Genomic DNA, 24,137 nt, shown 5'->3' on the forward strand with positions numbered 1-24,137 from the left:
GAGCTAAAAAAATGAGCTCATTTTAGTAATGAGAGGCTTTTTTATTTTTATTTTCAAGAGATAGGATCTCACTCTGTTGCCCAAGCTGGATTATAGTAGCAGCTCACTGGATTACAGCTCACTGCAGCTTCAAACTGCTGGGCTCAAGTGATCCTCCTGCCTTGGCCTCCCAAAGTACTGAGATTACAGCACCACTCTTGGCCTAGAAGATAGGATAACTATAACCCTAGCCTTCAACACACAGAAATGGTAAATGTTTAAGGTAGTACATATGCTAATTACCTCAATTTGATCATTATACACTGTATACATGAATAGATATGTTATTCCATATTCCATAAATGTGCATAATTAGTATATGTCAAATACTAAAAACTAAAAATAAAAGGAACAAAAAATTTCCCTCCTTACAAAGATCAAAATACAAAAAAAATTTGGAGCAAAGAAATAATTCAGGATGCTAACTGCAATTGCTGGCACAGGGGGTAATATAAAGGTCTGAACAAAGGCTGTGGCAATGAAAACGGAGAGGAAGGAATAGGATCAAAAAGAACTAAAAAGAGCTAACAGTGCCCTAGATCCCAATCATTCCTATGTTCAGAGAAAACTGTTCCTTAGATTGTTCTCCATACGTACTGTTTATTAATATTGCAGAAGTAATAAGTTGGAACTACTATTTATGGTGTTATTACTCTGTGCCAAGTACTGTAGTAGTGCTTGATACACTTAACCTAATTTTCACCAAATTTTAGAGGAAATATTACTTTATAGTAAGAAACTAGGGCATAGAGAGTTGCAGACACTTGTCCAAGGTCTGCTGCTCAGCTGCTGAATAATGGAGACAAGATCCAAACCCACACTCTTGTGACTCCCTCCACTCACGCATCCCCAAACTCTTCCTACGCTTCTAAGTCTCCCTCCCTGTGACTCCTGCCTTTTTAATCTGATTCAACCCTCCAGTCCTATCTTAAAAGGAAAACAGATTTGCCCTCTAATTTTTCCAATTACTATGCAGTCTATTTCTTTCCATGTAAGGTTTGTGTTGAGTTAATATCCATCTTCTCAGCAGCCATTTTCTCCTTACATATTAGGTCTTTGGTTTCTGTGCTTCCAAATTTCTGCACATTACTTAAAGTCCTGAAAACCATTTCTCAAGCCTCTTTCCCTAGTACTTCGCAGCATTCTTGGTCCTTTGTGTTATTAACTACTCCTTTCTTCTTGAAAAGATGTCTCTCAGTAAGAGCTCTCCAAACACATCCTGTGTCATGGTGTTACCCAGCAGGTACTTTTCTGTCTCTTTTGCCAGTTCCTTCCTGATGAAAGAACTTTCTCTTCTGCGCATGCCATTAGAGGAGTTTTTGTTTGTTTCCTTTTTTTTTTTTTTTAGTCCTCTGCTTTTCTCTTTCAACGTCCTCTTCACAATACAATTTTAATTATCATGACAGAATACAAATGCCTATCTTCCTGTCTTAATTTCTCAACATTTTTTTCAAGACCTAATTTCCAGTCAACTTTAAAGGCTTTGGCTTAGACACCTGGCAGCAGGATTTGTTTTACAAAAAGCATCCTTTCCCCAAGCATCTTTTCTCTGCTGAGCTTGTCACTTTCCCCAGTGTCTCTTGGTGCCAGGCAGAGAAGATTCCAGCAGGATTTGTTCTCCTGTTAGTCCGGTCTTTTGTCCAACTCCCATTTTCCCCAAGTGCTTAGACTTTTTTTTATTTTTGTTCTAGAAAATAAATGCCAACCACTTAAGCTTACAGAATTAAAATTGAAGCCTGCAGCAAATAAGATGAGAAAAAGAGACTGGGTCAATAGAAGAGCCCTTGCTAAAGGCATCTCAGCTCACACCAAGCACTCAAGTTCCTGGAGGGCGAGGAAGCTCTGCCTCAAACGTCTCCCAGCCTCTAAAGCCGGTGTGACTCAACCAGGAAGCATTGGGCTGAAGCAACAATGTGTCCAGCTCCCAGCGGCTCTTCCAAGTCTCGTGCAGGTGACTGATGACAGTTCTCGCAGGGGCACTCTCCAGATGACACACAATTGATAGGGATCCAAAGGGATTCTTAAAGTCCCAGCCTTAAAATCATCACGATTCAGGGTTTCAGAGTCAGAGCACCCGTCCCTCCTCATCTCCGATATCAGTACAAGTTGGCTGAAAATGGAACCAACCAAAAAACATTATTGTTCGCTACCTATGCGTTCCCTCCTTCAAGTTCAATGATCTTGATTAGGGAGTCTCATGCAAAACTTTGAGACAAAAGAGCAACATCTAAAATCTTGCTCTTTCCTCTGTTTGGGTGGGTGGTTTTTTGGGGGGAAGGGATGGTTGGGAAGAGGAGGCATCCAGGCCCCCAAGCCTCTGCTGAGCTTTCCTTCCATAGGATTTGTCTTCAAGGCACCGAAAGAAATTCTTTTTTGGAAGCGAATGTTGGGCTTTTCCTCTGCCGGCTCCCTGCCAGTAGAGAATCCAAGGCAAAAATCGCGAAGCTTGGCGCGTGCAGGGGCAGGTGACACAGACGTGGCTTCCCGGAGCTGGCTTAGCACTGCTGCTCCCCGCCCACTGGCGGGACAGCGCCGGCGGCCGCACGCGCGCGCAGTGGACCTTAAAAGCCGCGGCAGCGCGGGGAGGGAGCGGAGCTTGCCCCCGGCGCCCCCAGCAGCGGCTGCACCATGCACGTGAACGGCAAAGTAGCGCTGGTGACCGGCGCGGCTCAGGGCATAGGTAGAGCCTCCGCGGAGGCGCTGCTGCTCAAGGGCGCCAAGGTGAGTAAGCGCAGCGCCCACCCGCCCACCTGCCCTGCCCTGCACACCTGCCCCTTCCAGCACCGTGGCTGCTGAGCGGACCTGGCGGGCGGCGGGGAGCGAAGGAGCCCCAGCCTCAATTGCCTCCTGTCGGGTCCCGGGGTGGGAGGAGCCTCTTGGTCACCGTGTGTCCCGGCTACCTTTGCACGGACCCGATGCCAGTGCCGTGTCCGCAGGTAGCGCTGGTGGATTGGAATCTGGAAGCAGGTGTGCAGTGCAAAGCCGCCCTGGATGAGCAGTTTGAACCCCAGAAGACACTGTTCGTCCAGTGTGATGTGGCTGACCAGGAACAACTGCGAGGTGAGTGAGACGCGTCCGAGACCAGCGCCCGGCAACCCGCGAGCCGGCGGACCCGGAGTCCCCCCAGAGACAGAGTGGACTGTGAGGTTTGGTGCTCACAGCCCGAAAGCCGTGAAAACATGGGGAAGGCAGGCACGCTGGGGAAAACCTTTCATTTCAGTCACTTGGCGGAACACCGTACGGTCAAAATCCCCCCGAGTCTTCAGAGACAGCGCCGCCGGTGCAGCGTTATTCAGCGCCTGGAAACTGGCGCACAGCTGGCAGAAAGCCGGGTGCTGCGACGGTCGGAGGGGGCAGAGCTTTCCTCCAAACGTTTCAGAGTACAAGGCCAAGGGTGGTCTTCCCAGAAGTGCTGTGTTTTTAACAGGCTTCCTCTGGTCTATGAGATGGTACTGCAGCAGTAATGACGGTAACTGTTCAGGTTAGAATGACTTTCCTGCTTCTGTCTGCTCACTCACGGACACTGAGGACTCCAGCCCTGGCACAGACAGTGACCAGCTTTAATTATATAGAGGCTCACTAGATTTACATGGAAAATAAATTTTTAGGGGAAAAAAATAAAAATGTGAAATATTTGTATTTCACAAAGTTTGCTTTAAAGAGAACTGAATAAATGGTTAAGCACATTTTTAATCAAGGGGTCAGGTAAATTTCACCAAGATCATTCTACTGCATAAAGGAACACTGGGGTGTGGGTTTCTTTTAAAAATTTTAGAATATTCCGTGAGAGAATGAAAATGGACCAGTGTGTTAACAGGGAGTACACCTACAGTTAAAAGAAGTTTTAAAGGAAATCACGTAATTAAACCTGAAAATGCTAATAAAGGCCCATAACATAGTTGACAAACGTGAGTAGAGCTGTCAGGTAAACACAGTGCTAGAAGGACGTATTTTGCCAGAGGATTATTTTGCTGATTGAATGTGATGCTTACATCAAGGATAGACTTGGGTCAAATCTCAACATCCCTGCTGATGCAATCAGGAAAAGTAGAGGTAATCTGAAAGCCATTTCTGTCTTAATTTGTGTAGTTTCACATGTGACATTTAACCTCAATTGTTTTGAGGTATTTATTTAAAATTAGCATCTTGGATGTAAACACATTCCTTACTTACAAGTGACTGTGGAGGAAGAAACTCAGACATCCAATGAGTGACCAGGGGAGGACATGTTTGGTCATGAGAAATCCACTTCTTGTCTCTGGACATCTACATTTATTTACATCTGAGGACAACATGGTACTCGTGCTTCCAATCTCAGGATTTTATGTTGTCTGTGACTTTTTAAACTTTTTGGATGCACTGAGATAATAAAAATACTGGGATGAAAAGGTTCTTGGGAGCAAACTAGACTCAACTCCTTTTACAAAGGAACAAATTGCAGCCAGGAGAGTTTAGATAAATCAGAGCACCGCAGACCAGAGCGTATAAATATCAGCAAGAGCCAGAACTGTAAATCATGGAAGCCCAGAACTCAGGGGCTGTCAGGAAGAAGAACATGGTGTATTAGATACGGGCAAGGAGACCATAATGAAGAAAGGAAAGAAGCATTGAGATAATACATATTTAACAGCCTAATTTCCCATGAGGTGGAGACTGTTTTCTGTAGGAAGGGTGGAAGAGTAGAACATATTTCAGATGGAAGGAAAATAAAAAAAGAAACTTTCTTCCCTTGCAGGGCCTTTTCTGGAAACAATTTGAGATCTTAAGAAACAGTTTAAAAATTCCATGAAAAAGTAAACAGTTCTTCTGTTGCTGTTGTTTTCCATTCCAGGATAGTGAGTGTAAGGGGCTCATACGAGAAAGTCTTGATAATGTGCTTAGAGATTAACTTGCATAGTAATTTATCCATTTGGGAACTGATTAATCCATGTCTTTCCTAATATGTTTAAAGGTTGTTAATAATTCTATAAGTTTCTTTCAAGCAAAATAAAGTTTATATTGATGTATTCTTTTCAGGGATTTCATATGTTGAGATCTGAGAATACATTTCTGTCTTACAGAAAAACAACCACAATTGTTATCTGTGAGCTAAAGTAACAGAACTAGAATGAATGGTCAAAAGCCCAAGGAAACAGTTTAAATCAATAGAACAATGCAAAAGGCCACTTACAAAGATAATGAGTTTCTCAGTATTAAGGTGGTAAAGCGTAGTTTGGACTGGCTAAGGAGAGTTTGCAAGGACTGGATAGTGATTAGACAACCAGGCCTCAGGATCCAGGCAAATTTTATCCCTTCTGAGCATAGTTTTGCACAAACTAGCAAAACAAAGTCTCAGTGAGATGAAGGAAAAAAGTAATAAAATCAACTGAATGAAAAGTTGAGTTTTACTTAACAGGCTATAGAAACTCCCTGAAATACTCAGAATGGATTGAGTGCACAAGAAGACTCATGTGAATATAACACTTTATTGTCAAAGGACATTTGTCATAGTCTAAGCTACTTTTCTTAGGCTGCCCTGATCTACTTCAAAGAGCTCTCAGGTTAGGATGTTTTGTTCTCTAAAATTTACCCCATAAAGTTACTGTTTATAGAACTTTAATGTGCATGCAAATCATTTAAGAATATAGTAAAGTTAAGAATCAAATTTGGTAAGTCTGTGGTGTCTACAAAATTCTACATTTCTAACAAGCTCCCAGGTGCTGCTGATGGGTGCTGCTGGCCCAGAAACCACACACGGAGAAGTAAGGAATTAAGTCGTAGCACATGAGCATAATTTTTACTATGAAGGTAGATAAATAAAAATTCATTTCATGGCATAGGATGTGATTTAAATGTATATAAGGAAAATAAGAATGTATCTCTAATGTCTTTTTTTTTTTAATTAGATACTTTCAGAAAAGTTGTAGACCACTTTGGAAAATTGGACATTTTGGTCAATAACGCTGGAGTGAATAATGAGAAAAACTGGGAACAAACCCTGCAAATTAACTTGGTAAGCTAACTTAGTCATGTTTATTGCCTAACATTATTGAATAACATGATGTTTACATTCACAGAAATAGAACAAGGACCTGCAGTATAGAAAAATAGTTGCTACAAAATACTATTAAAAAAAGCATTTCCTTTTACAAATGGAAAGGCATTGAATTATGAAAGTGAATGCTTAAAGTATTAAAATGAAATATGAAAAACAACATAATTTTTTGCTTAACTCAGAGCCTGGCAAACTGTAATCCACAGGCCCAATGGCCTACCACCTATTTCTGTATGACCTGAAAGCTAAGGATGGTTTTTATGTTTTTAAATGGTTGAGAATATGTGAAATTCAACTTTTTAGGGTCTATGAAACTTTACTGGGGCACAGCCACAGTTGTTTATTTATATACTGTCAGTGGCTGTTTCAATGCTATAACAGTGGAACTCAACAGCCTGTGTCATGCAGTGACTAAAATATTTACTATCTGTCCCTTTGCAGAAAAAGCTTGCCAACCCCTGACTTAACTTACCTATTTAAAAAAATTCATTTTAACTAAATGCCAGGAATGTGACAGTAAACAAGGGTCAAGTGGTAACTGAATTTTGTAATTTTTATCCTGAAAGTTGAAGGGATGTATGTATATAATTTCCATGTTGTGATGATTATTTAGCTATTACTTTAAAAGTAGACTTAAGAAAAAGATTTTTTTTTCATTGTACCATGAATATGTTGATTATCTCATTCTATAAACACTCTTGATGTATGACATTGGGGGTTAGTAAAACTCAAACCTTAGCTAAAACCAAATGTCACATGGGCTGTGATGGGGTCACCCTGACCTTGTTAAGGTTATTACTAGCCTTGCAAAGCTGGCAAGTGGTGTGTATAAAAATACAGGGAGTGGCCTTAGTTCAGGAAATCAACCAAGGAGATTACAGACTCGTGAGAGAGGGAAACCCTGTTGTGTTTTTCTTCATTCCTCTCATTAATCAACACAACATTCTGGAGATAATGTTTGGTCAATAAATTTTTGGCTTAAATTGAAATTCCCATGAGTAGTTACTTAAGTAAAAAAATAACTTGGTAGAGGTAATAAAAATGATCCTACCTCATGAAAAAGCTAAATCTGTAAGCCCCACCTTGATAAAGACAGAGTTGCTCCCTAAACTCGACAGATGCTTAAAATCCTTTAATCGACAATGTTGGCACTTTATTAGAGTATGAACATTGCACCCTCTTGCAGTTCTTTAAAAAATTTACCTCCAGTGTTCCAGGTATATTGGAAAATAACTTGAAACTGGCAAGTTTCCCTCAAAATCTTTCTGAGATTCTAATGTATATATAAAATTCTATAGATTAGGATCTATATATTACACACCTATTTATATTCAGAGCACAAATTCCTAGGATCTAATGTACATATAAAATCCTATAGATTTAGGATCTATATGTTACACATCTATTTATATTCAGAGCACAAATTGCTAGTGATTATCATTTATTGATCTTTTTATTCTTTTTTTTTATTTCAGGTTAATATGAGGGTACAAACAATGAGGTTACAATATTTGTATTTGTTAGGTAAAGTCCCTCTTGTAGTTGTGTCCCACACCCAGATGTGTGCCATGTACCCTCCCATTAAGTGGGAGTTCCCCAATCCCCTCCCCAATTTATTGATCTTTTAATTTGATTTTGAAAAAAGCTATGCTTCTATTTACTGCCTGTGATGTGTTTGATCTATTCTATATTTCCATATATAAAATTGGTACCCCATCATTTTCTTATGATTCATATTTACCTAGGTATGTCTTTTTCCATTTATTTATTTTTAAAATGTAAGTAACTTTTTATATTAAATTTTCTCTTGATGATGGTATATTGAGAGAACTTAGTTTTCAAATCACATCTGGAAACATCCACCTTTTTTGTTTGTAAATTTAAGCCATTTATATTTATTTTTACTCTTATATATTATACTTTAATATTTGATATCTTCTTTTTGTTTTGATTCTTTTTCCATTCCTTACCTAAACTTGTTGAAAGGCTTCAATTTTCTTCTGCATATTTTTTATTTAATTTTTGGTGATTACCTCTGACTTATTCAGAGCCATACTTTGTTATGTTGTTTGGTCCCCTGATAACACAGAAATTTTGTATTTGTATATGTAGACAACTTAAAACTGCAAGAATTTTTTTTTTCTTTTTGAGACAGAGTCTCAAGCTATCGCACTAGGTAGAGTGCTGTAATGTCACAGCTCACGGCAACCTCAAACTCTTGGGCATAAGCAATTCTCTTGCCTCAGCCTCCCAAGTAGCTGGAACTACAGGTGCCCACCACAATGCCCGGCTATTTTCTTTTTTTTTTTTTGGTTGTTGTTGCTGCAGTTGTCATTGTTGCCTTACCTGGCCCAGGCTGGGTTTGAACCTGCCAGCCTCAGTGTATCTGGCCGGTGCCCTACCCACTGACCTACAGGCTCCACCTAAAATTGCAGGAATTTTTAAGAATATGTTTTTATAGACTTAAGCCACTTTCCAAAACCACATAAAGTAATGAAAATTTTTCTGAATCAAGCTATCCCAGTGAAAAGGCACAAATTGCATAGCAGCTTTCTCCCTTTGGTATTATTGCTGATGTGTTCAATATTTTCATCAGTAATATCTGCAGATAATTTTTGTAAAGGTTATGTGGATATAATATTCCTATATTATACATATTCATAATGGATGTTGTGTCTTTTCTTTGAGAAATTAGCAGTTAGAAACTATGCAATGATTAGAGTGAATATAAAGAAACATGAAAGTAGTTATTACAAAAGTACAGGATTCAATTCATCTGTCTTCATCCAGCTGGAAGAGCATATTTGCTTTAATGTAGCCAGTGTAAACAAGCACCTGTTCCTATCTGGAAAATACCTGCATTGTGTGCAAATAGGAAATTCTGGAAGGAGACTCTTATGGTGATGTCTTTGGTTACAACTAAATTCTCCTGGATCTTTCCCATTGAAATTTAGCCAGACTTTTTTGTTGCCCTTTTGAGACTCTTTTGACATAGGCTACTTCTTAGGTTAACTTTAAAGATTAATAACATTGGTTTAACTTTATGTAGGATAATGCATGACCTTTGTTGCTCGTATATAACTTTAGAGGGTATTACGTCCTCTGCTACCTACGCCCATTGCAAGAGTAGATTAGAGTCTGACCAATCGTTATCCTTCCAACTTAATTATCTCGGTTAGTATAATGCAAATATTTATAGGTGGTTTAGTCTATATAATATATAACCTTTTGGGTTTTTTTAGACTGCCCAGACTGTGAGTTGCCTCCTTGGATTTTATACAATTACTTGTTTATTTTTTTTTGCAAGTTCCTGTATTTTACTACCCATAGCAGAGAGTAACCTTTTAGCTAAAGGACATAACCCCATCTCTCTCTTTCTTCTGAAGGAGGACATGCAACATATCTATGCCATTGTCACAGGGCTTGCCAGTTCTGAAATTTTATTGGAATTATTTTTATATATATGTAATTTATGCTAATAAACTACACATTTCTTTAAGGCAGAAAACTATTGTGTTCTTACTGAGTAGATATTAATATTTATCGGGTAAACTGCCCTGATTTTTGCATATGTGGGCATTCATTTCTGTGTTTTAGTACAACGATTTAGATGATTTCCTAATACATGTGTGCTGCTAAAACAATATCATCCTCACAAGAATAAAGAAGGGGTAAGTCTGGTAATTTGCCTTCCACTTTTACTCCTTACCAAACTGACCTATTCTTCACTCTCCCGAGATTATCGCTCTTCCTGCACAAGAGACACACTAATGCTCTTCCCAGTTTTTTGTTCCCATTAGGGGAGTCTATGTTTCCTCTTAGTCTGGAGGCGACAGCAGCAGTGTTATGTACATTTGCTCAGAGGTGGCAGGAACGTTCAGGAAAGACTGAGTCTTTGCAAAAGTATCGAAGGTCACTCTGGCAATTAGGCAGAGGTAGACTTAACTTTCAATATTATTCCAAATTGTATGTTGGAATAATATTGAAAGTTAAGTCCAAATTATATATGGGAATAATATTCAAAGTCAAGTCCAAATTATATATTGGAGTAATAGTCACAGTTAAGTCCACCTTAACTTAAGGTAGTTCAGTAGAGTTCTTCTGCTTCAACTTTTTAAAGCTTTAATAAACCTAAATAATTCATCCCCAAAGAGGTGGGGCTCGTCCTCTAATTTGGATCTACAACTAACCTGTATTGAATCCCTCAGTATATTGAAATAAAAGTTAAACACAGCGGATGGCTAATGCTGGTGATTTATTTTTTTCAGAAACATATTGTTGACTAAAGATTTGCACAGGAAGAGCTTATGCATTTTGAATTAGTACAGGTTAGAGTCTAGTCTTGAATCTATTGTTTCTGAACTATTTTTTTTAAACTTCTCTGATTGAATTTCCCAGTTTGTAAGAGATAGAAACATTTCCCTTCCAGAGTAGCGGAACCTACTTTTTTCTCACTGTCTCATTTCTATAGGAGCTGAGTTCCTCCTCCTTCCTCTATTGCGAATGAAGGTGAGGAAATGGATAGAGGCGCATTCTCTCATGTGCTCCTTTTTTTCATGGCTCCCCAGGATGTTGATTGCAAACTAAGTTAAACTATTTGCTGCCCTGCTCCTTGGTCATACCAAAAATCTGGTTGATCTACCTGTGATTAGGCAGAGTTTGCTAAACTGTAAGTAGCTCCAGCAAGGGGGAATACAGTAATATTTACCCCTAAAAGCAAGCAAAAATGGAAACTTTTTTTGAACATCATAAGAAAAAAACTTAAAAAAAATTACAGTGGTGTGCAAAAACAGTAAATACACTGACAGGAACTTCAGCAAGGAGGAAGGTGGGATGGAGGAAATGGAAAACACGACAGATTGGAAATTTCAGTAGTGAAACCGCGCGCGCACGTGTGTGTGTGTGTGTGTGTGTGTGTGTGTGAGAGAGAGAGAGAGAGAGAGACAGGATGCCTGGTAAGAAAAGAACGAAACAAGTAAGCTGTTACCATTTGTCCATTCGTTTTTAATTACAGAGAATTATTCTCAGTTTTAAGTTACAGAATGTTTCGATTAATGAAAAATTAAGATCTAGAATACAATGTAGCTACAATTTCAGTATTAAACATAACCAGTATTAAATGTAAGCATGTTAATTAGATAATTTTGCTGATAACTGAATTTTTTAGTTCACTGTGTAAAGTTAGACAGAATATTTATTCTGCATATATCTGTGTATATATTATATATGTAGGATAAGGAGATTGTTATCGTGAAGTAGAAGAGGTGAAAAATATCATTTCTGTACAGCCAAGGAAGCAGACCTTGTCTTATGAACACTTCTGTTTGAAAAGCTGTTAAGTTCTCAATCTGTTGGACTCCTCCATGAATATCCTAGAAATAAATCTTGCTTTTTATAAAAGTTAAAGACACAGCTCAAACATTCCCAAGTTTTCTATCTGGCTACACCTTACGGATGTTGAAAACACAAAAGCAGGTGTCAGCAGAGCTGTTAATACTTGAGAATAAAAGCAAAGCACAACACACATCCATGGAAATCCTGTTCAGCGTGCTGGAGACTCGGGCAGAAACTCACAGAATCTAACTGACTTCGGTAATTTTAGCTGTCAACATTTTTTCCTTCTTCTATAAACAATGGTTTGCTTTTCCTTTTTAAAGGGGATCATGGGAGATTTTATCCATTCTCCCTAAGCCTAATCATCATCCAGCCTACACATGGCTTAAGTGAATACAATCTCCCATTTCCTTTTTTCTTCTAGCGCTCCTCTTAGGTAGGACAGGCATCTCTGAATGCTTGCAGGAAACTCCAAAAGGACTTTTTAAAGCTAAAACAAACTTCAGACTCATTACTTATTGTATCACTTTCTGTGCAGAATTGTAATGCTTGGAAATGCTTGGAAAAGCTTGTAATGCTTGGAAAAGGAATTAAGCTGTCAGAGGGGGAGTTTTCACTTTTTCTAAGTCTGAAGCTGGAAAACAGGCGTTCTTAAACCTGAAAGGAAAAGTAAGGCTTCAAATGCCAATGTCATATCACAGGTTCTTTTTGGTTATGGTGAGTTCTTAAATATTAGAGTAAAAACAGGAAAAGTGTCTACATGCAGAGGTTAGTAGCAAAAGAATAGACTCTCAGAGAGGCAGCTGTAAGCAGCAAGGGGTAAAATCACACAATCAACCGTTATGCCCAAAGAACTGAAAATCTCCCCTTGAACTGGATCGAGGGATTTCTCCCCACACAGAGCTCAGGACTGTGGGATGCTGCTGACCACTGGCATCACGGCATTTAGGGCCTTCTGTCTCTCCCACCCGCGTCCTTTACTACGGTTTCGTCTTCAGAATGATAGCAAATAGGACTCGCCCCTTCCCGGGAGGGCCGCCACATGCAGCAATGCAAAGGGGGAAATAGAGCCATTTCTTTCAGGCTTGCTTAAGAGCAATTAAAAATTTCTCAGCAGTATCTGACCCCTACTTCTATCTCAGGGCTAGAACTGGGTCGAGTGCTGGCTCCTAAACCAGACACTGTCAAGGAGAATGGGATTTCCATAACTGAATTCGATCACTCAGTGTCTGCCCTACGCCAGGAGAGATCCCCTCCCTCTGTATTATGTAGAGAACTTGCAGATACAAAAGCAAAATCAGATTTTCCTTAGAAAGTAAAAAGGAGAAAAGGAGGTAGGAAACAAAGATACACACTATTCTATATCCCAAATTCTAGGAGAATTGAAAAGAACAGACGAATGTGAAATACTTGGACATGAGCACCCTATGCTAAAAGCCATGTGCTAAGAATAAGGGTAAATACCTTTTGTGTCCAATGTATAGAAAACAAAAATAATGTGTAGAACTACTATTATTACTAAGATGCTTAGAAACACTGTTGGAACACAACCTATATAGGGTTTGGACAACTAAATGAAGTGAAGCATTGCAAAAATATGACAAGCTCAACAACTGTTAGGCCACAAAAGAGAATCCAGGGACAGTGAGTAGCTTTTTAGAAAAGGAAAAATCCCTTTGAAAACCTTTCATTTGCAGAAATCTCCCCATGTGTCTGGAATGGTATTAGTAATAAAAACTGTGGTGTGTGACTATATGGTAAAGGGTAACAACTATGTTGCTTTTCCCGTTTATGTCTCTGGATTAGGTTTCCGTTATCAGTGGGACCTATCTTGGTCTGGATTACATGAGTAAGCAAAACGGAGGTGAAGGCGGCATCATTATCAATATGTCATCTTTAGCAGGTAAGGGCAATTCTTATGGTGAAAGTAACATTTGCATATGGGTAATTTGGATCACAAGAACAAATCTTCGAAGTATATTTGTCATCAACTCAGGTTTGAAATTGAAACTGTGTTTGATTTCTTTTTAATTTTTAATACTTCTCTGGAATTTTCAAAATTTCAAAATTTTCAGCATAATGTCAAAATTTGAACTCTATGTTTATTTCTATTATTTTGAGTTATGGCTTTTTAATTTATCTGATTATAGTACTAGTTCTTTACACATGTATGACTGTTTTCCCAGAGTTACTGTTTTTTGGGGTTTTTTTTTGCCCAGGAAACTACTGGGCAATGACGTGTGTGAAACCACCTTTGACAAAGTAAAAAGTACTAACATGAAGTTAGGATATCTCTACTCCCACGTGATTTTAGTAAGAGTGTGCAGCTTTAAAATATGACAGGCAACAGGCATAGTAGTTGGGATGTTCTAAACTAATAAATAAATAAGCCCAACATGTCACTGCTGACAGGTAGATAATCTTTGTTCTCACTCATGTTATCAGCCGAGGGCAGGATCCTCATTGCAGGTACCTTTTCTGAGCATAGTCACTTGGAAAATCCTTCCCAGGTCACTCTGAAACTGGTGGACTCAGGCAGGAAGAGAAAAATTGCACGGAGGAGGCCTGACAGCTCGTTTAAAACTCCCAGCCTACTTAGCAATGGCAGACCTCACTTCTGTTCATGTTCTGGTAGAGAATTTAATCTGATGGTTCACCTAACTACACAGAACTCTGGGGATTTAGTTTAGCTTAGTGCCCAAAGGAAGAATGGATTTCAGGGGATAGCTAATCATCTAATCGTCTTTGCCACACCATGAAATCCTAACTTTGTTTTGTTCAGAATGGTATGTTTTAATATCAGCTGGTATCTCATTCCTCAGTAGCAGCTATAAACCTTTGAAAGATATTTTTCAGAAAAACTTAGGAGACTTTACTAGGTATAATGTGAAATTATGAAGCTTAATAAGAAACCATCTGATAAATATTGACAGTAAGTCAAAACTATGCATGTCTAAAAACAATGAGACTTTCTTAAATTATTTGGTTGGTTTCAGTTAGCATGGTGATTTCCGAATAGGGACTCAACCTCTCCCCATCTTCTGCCTCCTCGCTCCGTATTTGGCGATCAGCTTTGGAGGTTTCTGACTGAATCAATGCTCTGATTCTCAGTGTTTTTCTCATCCATCTAGGAATTTTGTCTTTAAACCATCACTTTGTCCTTAAACCACTGTCCAATCATCCCCAGTGGAGATTAAACTGCCTAGCCCCTCGTTTTATGAGTTGCTTACAGTTGAAATGACATCCCTAAAACTGTAATATTAGAAACCTAATTCTATAAATTTGGGGGGGGTAAATCTGGTTATTTTTCCTAGTATGACATCTACCTGTAAATTAGAACATTTCAATTTTAAGGATACGATGAAGAAGGCTATGCTTGAAGGAGATGTGCGCTCCAAAGAGGGCCAGATTTTAGCTTCTGAGAGGCTGAAACCCTAAAGGCCAATTGGCAAAGTTAAATACATATAATAAAAATCATAGGAAAAAATACTCAAACAAATAGGGAAGCCACTGGAAACCTTTAATATTTTCTTAAAAATTTATTTTTTAAAAAGTCCTTGGGTTGTGATCATGAGATAATTCTACAGATTCTTTCTACAAAGTGAAGAGGGCCAGCAAAGCTTGGCCCTGGGCCTTTCATCAGCGGAAGCATTGATTTCATTCTTGGAAGGCTGGGAAGCCTCAAGGTTGGATCAATTTAGGATTTGGGAAGAGATTCTGTACCATACAAGGGGGCTTATTTGCCTCAGAGAGAACAATTAGAGAACTGCAATGTCTCCTATTACTGACTTTAATCTAGTTAAAATATTTGAATAATAATAACATTTATTAAGCACTCATTGTTTACCTCAGACAATTTTAAACGCTGTGTATGCATTATCTCATGCCATCCTCACAACGGCCGTGTGGGCTGGATTCTATAGTATCCTCCTTTTGAAGATGAGGAAACCAAGGCAGGAGAGTTAAAATGTGTTGCCCGGAGCTTAGACACCAAGTTCGCAGCAGAGCTGGAATTCACACCCCAAGAGCCTGCGTCACAGTATGTAGGACCTAAACAAACCTCTGAGGCTTGTAGTGTTTTGTGTTTTCCAAACCTTCTTTCCTCACAGACTTTCCCCCCCTCTTTTCCCCATACTTATTACTCATTCTATTGAAAGAATAGCTGTGGGTAATAATCACGTATTCAACCCAACCAGTGTCTATCCTCACGATCTCTTGAGTGGATTAAGTGATGTGCTTCTCTGTCATAGTAAAACCTTAACTTGGCACACGGGTTTGGGCAGAGACGTTAATGAGTAATGGCCACTGATGCAGACAGAGCATCACGTGCAATTAATAGGTTTAGCAAACAGAGGAGCAGCATGCAGAGTGACTCTCCTGCATAGTAAGGGATGGGTGTGCACCAGAAATTGTTCTAATCATTTTTAACCACACGGATTCATCTATGCAAGTTTTTGTTTAAAAACCTGCACTTAGCCGGGTCTCAGTGGCTCATGCCTGTGATCCTAGCACTCTGGGAGGCTGAGGCAGGAGGATCTCCTGAGTTCAGGAGTTCAAGACCAACCTGAGCAAGAGAAAGGCCCCATCTCTACTGAAAATAGAAAAACTAACCAGGTATTGTGGTGGATACCTATAATCCCAGCTACTTGAGAGGCTGAGGCAGGAGGATCTCCTGAGCCTAAGAGTTTAAGGGTGCTGTGAGCTATGATAACACAGCACTCTTTCCCTGGTGACAGAGTGAGACTCTGTCTCAGAAAAATAAAACAATGTCAACATGACTTATTTTGTCACATTCATCCTTAATGATTAAAAGAAAAAAAGTTGGAGAACAACAGAAAAACAAAAGCCTGGTTTAAGGCAGATAATTAAACAGCTGTGCCTCCATAAGATATTCCTTGAGAGTCAAACATATTTCTTACACATTTAAGTGGCTTCAGACAGCAGGCAAGGAAAAGAAATTGTCACAGGAAAAGGAATCTGCCTGCCACCCCAGCTCCCTCCTGCCCACATTCTCAGCTCCTGGGATATTTTCAGTGTCCACTTGAGATATTCAGAAGCAAGCCGCTCAGTGACTTTCTGTGAAAGACACCAGGAGGGCTGGGCACGGTGGCTCACACCTGTAACCTCCACCAGCACTCTGGGAGGCTGAGGCAAGTGGGCCTGAGTTGAGGAGTTTGAAACCAGCCTGAGCAAGGGGGAAATCCCATCTCTAAAGTTAGCTGGGCATTGTGGTGAGCGCCTGTAGTCCCAGCTACTAGGGAGGCTGAGGCAGGAGGATTACTTGAGCCCAAGAGTTTGAGGTTGCTGTGAGCTATGATGATGGCAGGGCACTCTACCCAGGGTGACCGAGTGAAACTCTGTCAGAAGGAAGGAAGGGAGGGAGAGAGGGAGGGAGGAGAAGGGAGGTGAAGGGAGAGAAAAAGAAAAAAGAAAAGAAAAGAAAGACTTATTGGAGGTCTTATTGACTCAGAATTTAAGACATTGGAGTCTTAAGAAAATACTTGAAAATCACAGAGTATTTTTAGCATGCCTCAATCAATACCCTAATGACCTATCCACTTATGCTGTACGTTTTATCTTAAATAAACATACTTAGCTTGTTAAGGTAAACGCACTAGAATTACCACTTTAAATAACAAATCCAAGGTAAATGTGTGTTGAGCTTTTGGGGAAATAAAACAGACATATCAAAATAATTGAGCAAAGTTTCTGCCTTACCAGCTGTATTTCAGTATCTCTTATCCAGAGAGCAGAAGCAATGAATTACGGTGGTATGGACCATTTAAACATAAGCATGACATTTAGGTTGCAAAGCTTTGAGTTTCCAAGAGCCTGAGAACAGACTAGAATATCCAGAAATTTTAGGTGAGATGAAACATTGGTCACCTTCTTTCCTCTTTAGGACAGAGGCAGTAAAATCACATTACCACCCTCTCTCTGCACCTGTTCTGGAGATAAGAAAAGGGGCCTCACACATATTCAGCAACTGCCAAGTTCCAGACTTTGTGATGAGCTATTGGCTGTGTGATATCCACATTTACTGTTTACAAGTCCTTACCACAAAGGTGGATTTAATTACCTCCCAATTCATGGTTGAACAACTAATCTCATACAGGGTACTTAACTTGAAAAACATGGGAATTAGCAATGGTAACAAAAGCAATTTTAGTTTGCCCTATTTTAGTCTATGCTATGAAGTGGGCTGTTCTCATGTTGCCTGGGTCTTAATTGCTCAGATGCTCACTGTCATGAGTATCTGAGCCACCACCCTTCCTGCAAAGTTCCCCACGGCAGTCCATGGAGACGGGTGTCTATTTTGTTGTCTCTGGGCCTGAAATAATTAGGAAGACACGTGTTAGTAAGTAGTCAGTAGGAATGGTTAAATATTTATAAATGAGCCTCTTTAGAAGAATAGATAAAAGACTAGGGTTTTGTTGGCATGGGAATGAGAGGGCTGGTAGGAAATGACTGGTCTTGTAGAACAGCACTTCTCAAACTGTGATTGTACCCGGGGACTCGGTCAGGTGTGCAGTCTGATTCCGTAGGATGGAGGTGGGTCCAGAAATTCTTCTTCTGGTGTTTGAGAAGCTGGCCGTTAGTGTGGATGTGTTCTCTGTGAGGACTAGAAGGCTCATGTCAGTCTCCGTGGGCCACAGCTTAGGGACTTTCAGAAAGGAAGATATCTTGGTGGACCCGAGGAGCAGCTTTCTGAGAATGAATCTCTGGAAAGTGCTGTCGGATTTTTCTTTCTGGAAAGAGTTTTACTATAGAAGATGTAGTGGTCTTATGAAAGCCTGCATCACGTTTTAATGTCATGTCTCACTTTCAAGCATGACTTAATGATGAGGGTCAGAAGGAGGGAAAGAGCAGATCAGATAAGGTGCTTCCTCAGTGATGAGAAGTCTGCACCTGCACGGTGGCTCAGCTTTATGCACAAACACAGATAAATAGATCCTCAGTGGTTCTCCCTTTTGCTCATATTAGAGAAGTGGTTAAAGGCAGACAGATGGGCAGCCAGTTTCATTTTTGGTTGTATAGAAAATGTGAACGGAAAACACTGGGATGCCTGCTTTTTAACACAGCTGTTGAGCTTTCCATGTACCCTGAAGGATCAGCATCCTGAGGTTACAACTGATTTCCAGAGTGGGATGTGTGAGGATGTAGTTTCACTGCCCTAAAAGTCCTTATCCCTTCTCCTGCCAGCCCCTGCCAGCCGCTGATCTTTCTGCCCTCTCCACAGCTGTGCCTTTTCCTCAGTGTCATGTAGCTGGAGTCACACACACAGCATGCAGCCTTCCAGTGCACCTGGTAACTCACTTTTATAAGCGCTGAACAATATTCTGTGGTCTGCATGTACCACTCACCTACTGATGGATGCCTTGGTCACTTCCAAGTTTAGGGTTATTATGAATGAAGCTGCAATGCACACCCACGTGTGGGTTTTTGTGCAGATGTAAGTTGTCATTTCCTTTGAGTAAATTCCAAGGAACTGAAGGCTGGATTGGAGTATACGAATCTGTTTACTTCTGTGAGAAACTGCTGATGCACCTTCCGAGGGGCTACTCCAGTTGTAATTCCCACTAGCCACGAGTGGGAACTTGGATTTCTGCCATTGCAATTTTCGTATCATGTATCATCCTTGTTTTAATTTGAAATTCTCTCTCTCTCTCTTTCTTTCTTTCTTTCTTTTTCTTTCTTTTTTTTTTTTTTGAGAAAAAAAGAGTCTCACTCTGTCACCCTGGGTAGAGTTCTATGGTGTCACAGCTTACAAGCAACCTCAACCTCCTGGGCTCATGCGATCCTCCTGCCTCAGCCTCCTGAGTAGCTGGGACTACAGGCGTCCACCACCATGCCCGCTGGTTTTTCTATTTTTAGTAGAGATGGGGTCTCACTCTTGTACAGGCTGGTCTCCCAGCTCCTGAGGTCAAGGGATCCTCCCGCTTCAGCCTCCCAGAGTGCTGGGACTATAGACATGGGCCACCACACCCAGGCTGGTTTTTCTCTTAGAATGGCTGCTATACTTCTAGAATGAATAATGAAGGTCATCTTCCTTTTCCTAAAATGTTGATGTAGGCTTGCTTTGCCAGCTAGCCAGTTTCCTGTAAATTACTCATCTTTTTATTTTATTTATTTATTTTGAGACAGAGTCTCAGTCTGTCACCCTGGATAGAGTATCATTGTGTCACAGCTCACAGCAACCTCAAACTCTTGGGCTCAAGTGATCCTCCTGCCTCAGCCTCCTGAGTAGCTGGGACTACAGGTGCCTGCCACCATTCCTGGATAGTTTTTCTACTCTTAGTAGAGATGGGGTCTCGCTCTTGAAATTCTCTGATGACGTATTTTCACATGCTTACATGCCACTTGCATTTCTTTTTTAGTTGCATGGCTTTTGCTGGTTTTTTAACTGAACCATTCATTTATGTCATGTTGCATTTTCAGGTTTCTATATGTCTTGGACTTCGGTCCTTTGCTGGGTGTTTCTTTTGTGAGTATTTTCTCCTCAGTCTTTGGCATGTCTTCTTATTCTCATGATAAAAGGACTTCTTTGAGTGGTTAATATGAGAAGTATCATATTTTGGTAAAAGGACAGTCCTCCCATTGGTTATATGCATTGCTATTTACTGTATTTAAAAAATGTCTTCATTCTACTTTGCACTTGATGGTACTAAACACACATCTCTGAAATGAATTGATTCCTATAAAAATTTTGGAATCAGCAAACACTATATATTTTAATACAAAAAAAAAAAACTATTAGGAAATATTTAAAAAAAACAGCCTGATGCTCCCTCTCTAGAGTTCAAGGCAGGGAAAGAGCTCCTTGCTGGAGGTCCACAGTGTAACTCTGAGAAAAGAGGAAGAGAGATAACTCTGGTAGGGGATGCAGAGGAAGGATGAAGCCAGATGAAGAACAGATTTCTCCTTTGTAACCACCAGGAGACCTGTCTGCCCACAGCGCTCAGAGGAAAGCCCAGTTAGAATGCCCTGCAAAGGAAAGAGAGGACAGGAAAGTGGAGACAGTGAATATAACGACTCTTTTGTTGGTTTTTTGTTTTAAAGAGAAATGAAGTCAAAACACGTATTTTTTGATTGCCGATACGGAGACTTGTTTATCTATCAAAGAGCATTTCTTCTTGATACCAGAGACCCCTTTAAATTACTCCCATCATTAACTTTTATGACACAACACTTAGTTTGTTTTCTCTCCCTGTCTGTTGATTGCTTCTTCTCTGTCCCTTTCCTCGGGCATCCACTGTACCAGAGATGGCCGCCAGGTGCAGCTGTGCAGGTTATAAACTTCAGGAACCTGGGAGGGCACAGTTCACACCAACCGCCCCATGAGATTGGCACCCCCAAACTCATGCCACACACATTCAGCCTAGTCTGTGTGCTGACTCTGCTTACCAGCCTCAGAACATTTTTTTTTTTTTTGAGACAGAGTCTCACTATGTCACCCTCAGTAGAGAGCTGTGATGTCACAGCTCACAGCAACCTCAAACTCTTGGGATTAGGTGATTCTCTTGCCTCAGCCTCCCAACTAGCTGGGACTACAGTTCACCCGCCACAGTGCCTGGCTATTTTCTTGTCGCAGTCATCATTGTTATTTAGCTGGCCTGGGCTGGGTTTGAACCCGCCAGCTTCGGTGCATGTGGCTGGCGCCATAACCATTGTGCTACGGGTGCCAAGCCCACAATTTTTATTGGAACCACATGGAAACAACATTACCTGCTGGTGTTGTGAGCCTACAGGGAAGTAGTAGAAATATGTATGGCTGACTGACACCAAGCTAAACCACCATAGCAATAATGCTGTGCTTGCCGAGGAAAAATGGATATCAAGATCCACCAGAAAATGTTGTATTTCCGCAAAGTATTTATCCCCAGCTAACATTATTGTCAAAAAGAAAAGCCAAAATAACAAAACAAAACAACAACAAAAAAATAGCTTTTCTCCCTGCATTTATCCTTCATTTTCACAGAAGCAAAGCTGTAGAATAATCAGTTTCTCTGCTGAGAGTCCCTCAGTAGGTTGGGAGAGAGCCCTTCTGATCACTCTACCTGCTCAAAACGTTAAGAAGCAACTGTGAAAATCCACATGTGCTAAGATAAAGTTTCTGTGTAACTAAATTAACTACAACTTGATCAAAGGCAGTAATTGAAAAATAGAATTCTCTTAACTTTTAGTACCCCCAATGCAATGCATTCCTTACAGTGGAATCACTCATAAGCATCCAAAAAAGAGTGAGGATGAGCTGCAACGCAGGCGAAGCTCCAGACAATTATCCTGAGTGGAAACAATCAGACAAAAAGGAATTTATACTAGATGATGACATTATAAATGTAACATTTTAGAGAATGCAAACTGTAGTGACACAAAGGATATTGGTGCGTTGCTGGGGGTGAGGAGAAGAGCAGAAAGAAGGGGTTACCAAGGACACAAGGGAACTTTAAGGGTGATTGATAAGGTTCATCATCTTGACTATAGTGTATGTACATATGTCAAGATGTATCCAATTGTGTACCTTAAATATGCACAGTTTTATCATATGTCAGTTACACCTCCATAAAGCCATAACAAACCAAAGGAAAAAGGAATCTTGGTTTCTGAAGGTCTGGTATTGATTTGTGTAGATATGGTCTAATATTAGAAAGTGAGAGCAATGCAGCAGTGAACATTCTGTAGTATAGGGGTGAAAATATCACTAGAATGTTACAAGATTCAGAAAACCAAGTGCTGGCCAGGTGACTCATACCTGTAATCCCAGTACTCTGGAAGGCCGAGGTGGGAGAATCCCTTGAGCTCAAGAGTTTGAGACCAGCCTGAGCAAGAGCAAGACCCTGTCTCTACTAAAAATAGAAAAATTAGCTGGTTGTGGTGGTGGACACCTGAGGCTGAGGCAGGAGGATGGCTTGAGCCCAGGAGGTTGAGGTTGCTGTGAACTATGTTGCCAAGGCACTCTACCCGGGTGACAGAGAGAGACTGTCTAAAAAAAAAAAAAAAAAAAAGAAAAGAAAAGAAAAACTAAGCACTATTTAAAATTGCAGATATGTTCTTTTACGTTCAGACTGCATTTACAATTCTGCCCTTAGAGGAAAGTGTGTGTTTTATGCCTGCTTATTACCAGACCAGCAGAACAATATTTGATTTCTTTTGCCTCTGAGACGCACTCTGAGCTACTTGGGTTTGGGAGTTCATCTTCTCTCCATGTGCAACAAAAATGCTTTCCAAATTCATCTTTGACAACATTTATGAACAGCATCTTGGTGTTTTTTGTGGCTGTGTCAGCTCTCTAGTCTAAGTAGTTAGTCTACGTCTGATTAAGCTTCACACTGCTTTTCCTGTGACATGTGAACACATCCTACATCCACAGCCTTTGTCCTACAAACATTTCAGGAATAGGTACAGCAGTAGCACCTGGCTACGCCTGCTTGCTTATTATTCCTTTCTCTCACACCCCTAAAACACCCATGTACCTTGTGAAGACATAAATTCTTGTTGACTGACACTGATGAATTAATTATTTGCACATTTGACTTAACCCCTGAAAGGGCAACACCTAGAGAGAACCAACACTGGCTGTGATCTACTGTGCTCAGGGATTTAAACTGCTCTTGAGCAAACATACTTTGTAAATGACACCTGGCTGGCACCAGGGAGTGGCTGAGGTCTGCATTTACTGCTGGACTTTGGACAACACCCTGCACTGATTGGGGGTGTTCTGGGAATAGTTAGCTGGGTGGAGACGGAGCACATCTCAGCAGAATAATTTTGTATTATTAGCATGACATTTGATATTAAATATATCACTATTGTAATCAGGGGTCCCTGTTTCATGACTCAGAGAAATCATACATTTAAAAAGCATTGAAACAAGTTAATCCAAGAGATTAGTTACTAGTTACATATAAAAATGTCTTTGGTTAAATTTGACTGGTGATTAGAGAATTAACAATCATGGGAAATAAACTAGATAATATTTACTATAGTAAAAAGAAGGTTTTTCTTATTTTTTTGTTTCTTTATTGGGGGGGATCTAGGTAGGAGTTAGAGGAAAAGATGTTACACATGGATGCTGTAACACTGATTTTTCTTTCCAGACCATATATGTGGAAAATTAAAAATCAAAAAATTCTATAATGAATTAAATTCCATTATTGACTACCTAATTATTAAAGGAAATAAAATAGGCCCCTAAATTTTTATTTCTGTCTTCTTTTCCGAAGTCATAGGGCAAGATCTAGGTATCTACTGAAGATTGAAATCAAAAGATGCTAACTTTTAATTTTCTTAAACTTTCAATTCAAGACGTGACTTGAGGTTGTCAGATTGCTGACAGGAAACTGCATATGTGGGTACAAATTTATTTTGAAGATTAATAATTTCCAAGACACTCTTAGGCAATTCAAATTTTTTTAGCCATTTGGAAGCTGTAAAAAATATATAGGATAGGGGTGGCGCCTATGGCTCAGTGGGTAGGGTGCCAGCCCCATATACTATGGGTAGCGGGTTCAAACCCTTCCCCAGCCAAACTGCAAAAAAAAAAAAAAAATAGCCAGGCATTGTGGTGGGCGCCTATAGTTTCAGTTACTGGGGAGGCTGAGGCAAGAGAATCACCTAAGCCCAGGAGCTGGAGGTTGCTGTGAGCTGTGACGCCACAGCACTTTACCAAGGGCGATAAAGTGAGACTCTGTCTCTACAAAAAATATATATATATAATTAATATAATAAT

General features: G+C 40.1%; 1 protein-coding gene across 1 annotated transcript in view; it reads left to right on the forward strand.

Annotated features, from left to right (window-relative positions):
• Positions 1-2,466: 2,466 nt before the first annotated feature.
• Positions 2,467-24,137, forward strand: part of HPGD (15-hydroxyprostaglandin dehydrogenase) — a 24,822-nt gene continuing 3,151 nt past the window's right edge. The window contains exons 1-4 of the mRNA XM_053585404.1: positions 2,467-2,760; positions 2,976-3,099; positions 5,925-6,031; positions 13,214-13,310. Of these exons, the coding sequence (XP_053441379.1) occupies positions 2,668-2,760; positions 2,976-3,099; positions 5,925-6,031; positions 13,214-13,310 (421 nt within the window). The 5' untranslated portion in view covers positions 2,467-2,667. The remainder of the gene's footprint in view (positions 2,761-2,975; positions 3,100-5,924; positions 6,032-13,213; positions 13,311-24,137) is intronic.

Source organism: Nycticebus coucang, chromosome 1, assembly GCF_027406575.1.
Source record: "Nycticebus coucang isolate mNycCou1 chromosome 1, mNycCou1.pri, whole genome shotgun sequence".
NCBI classification, from domain to species: Eukaryota; Metazoa; Chordata; class Mammalia; order Primates; family Lorisidae; genus Nycticebus; species Nycticebus coucang.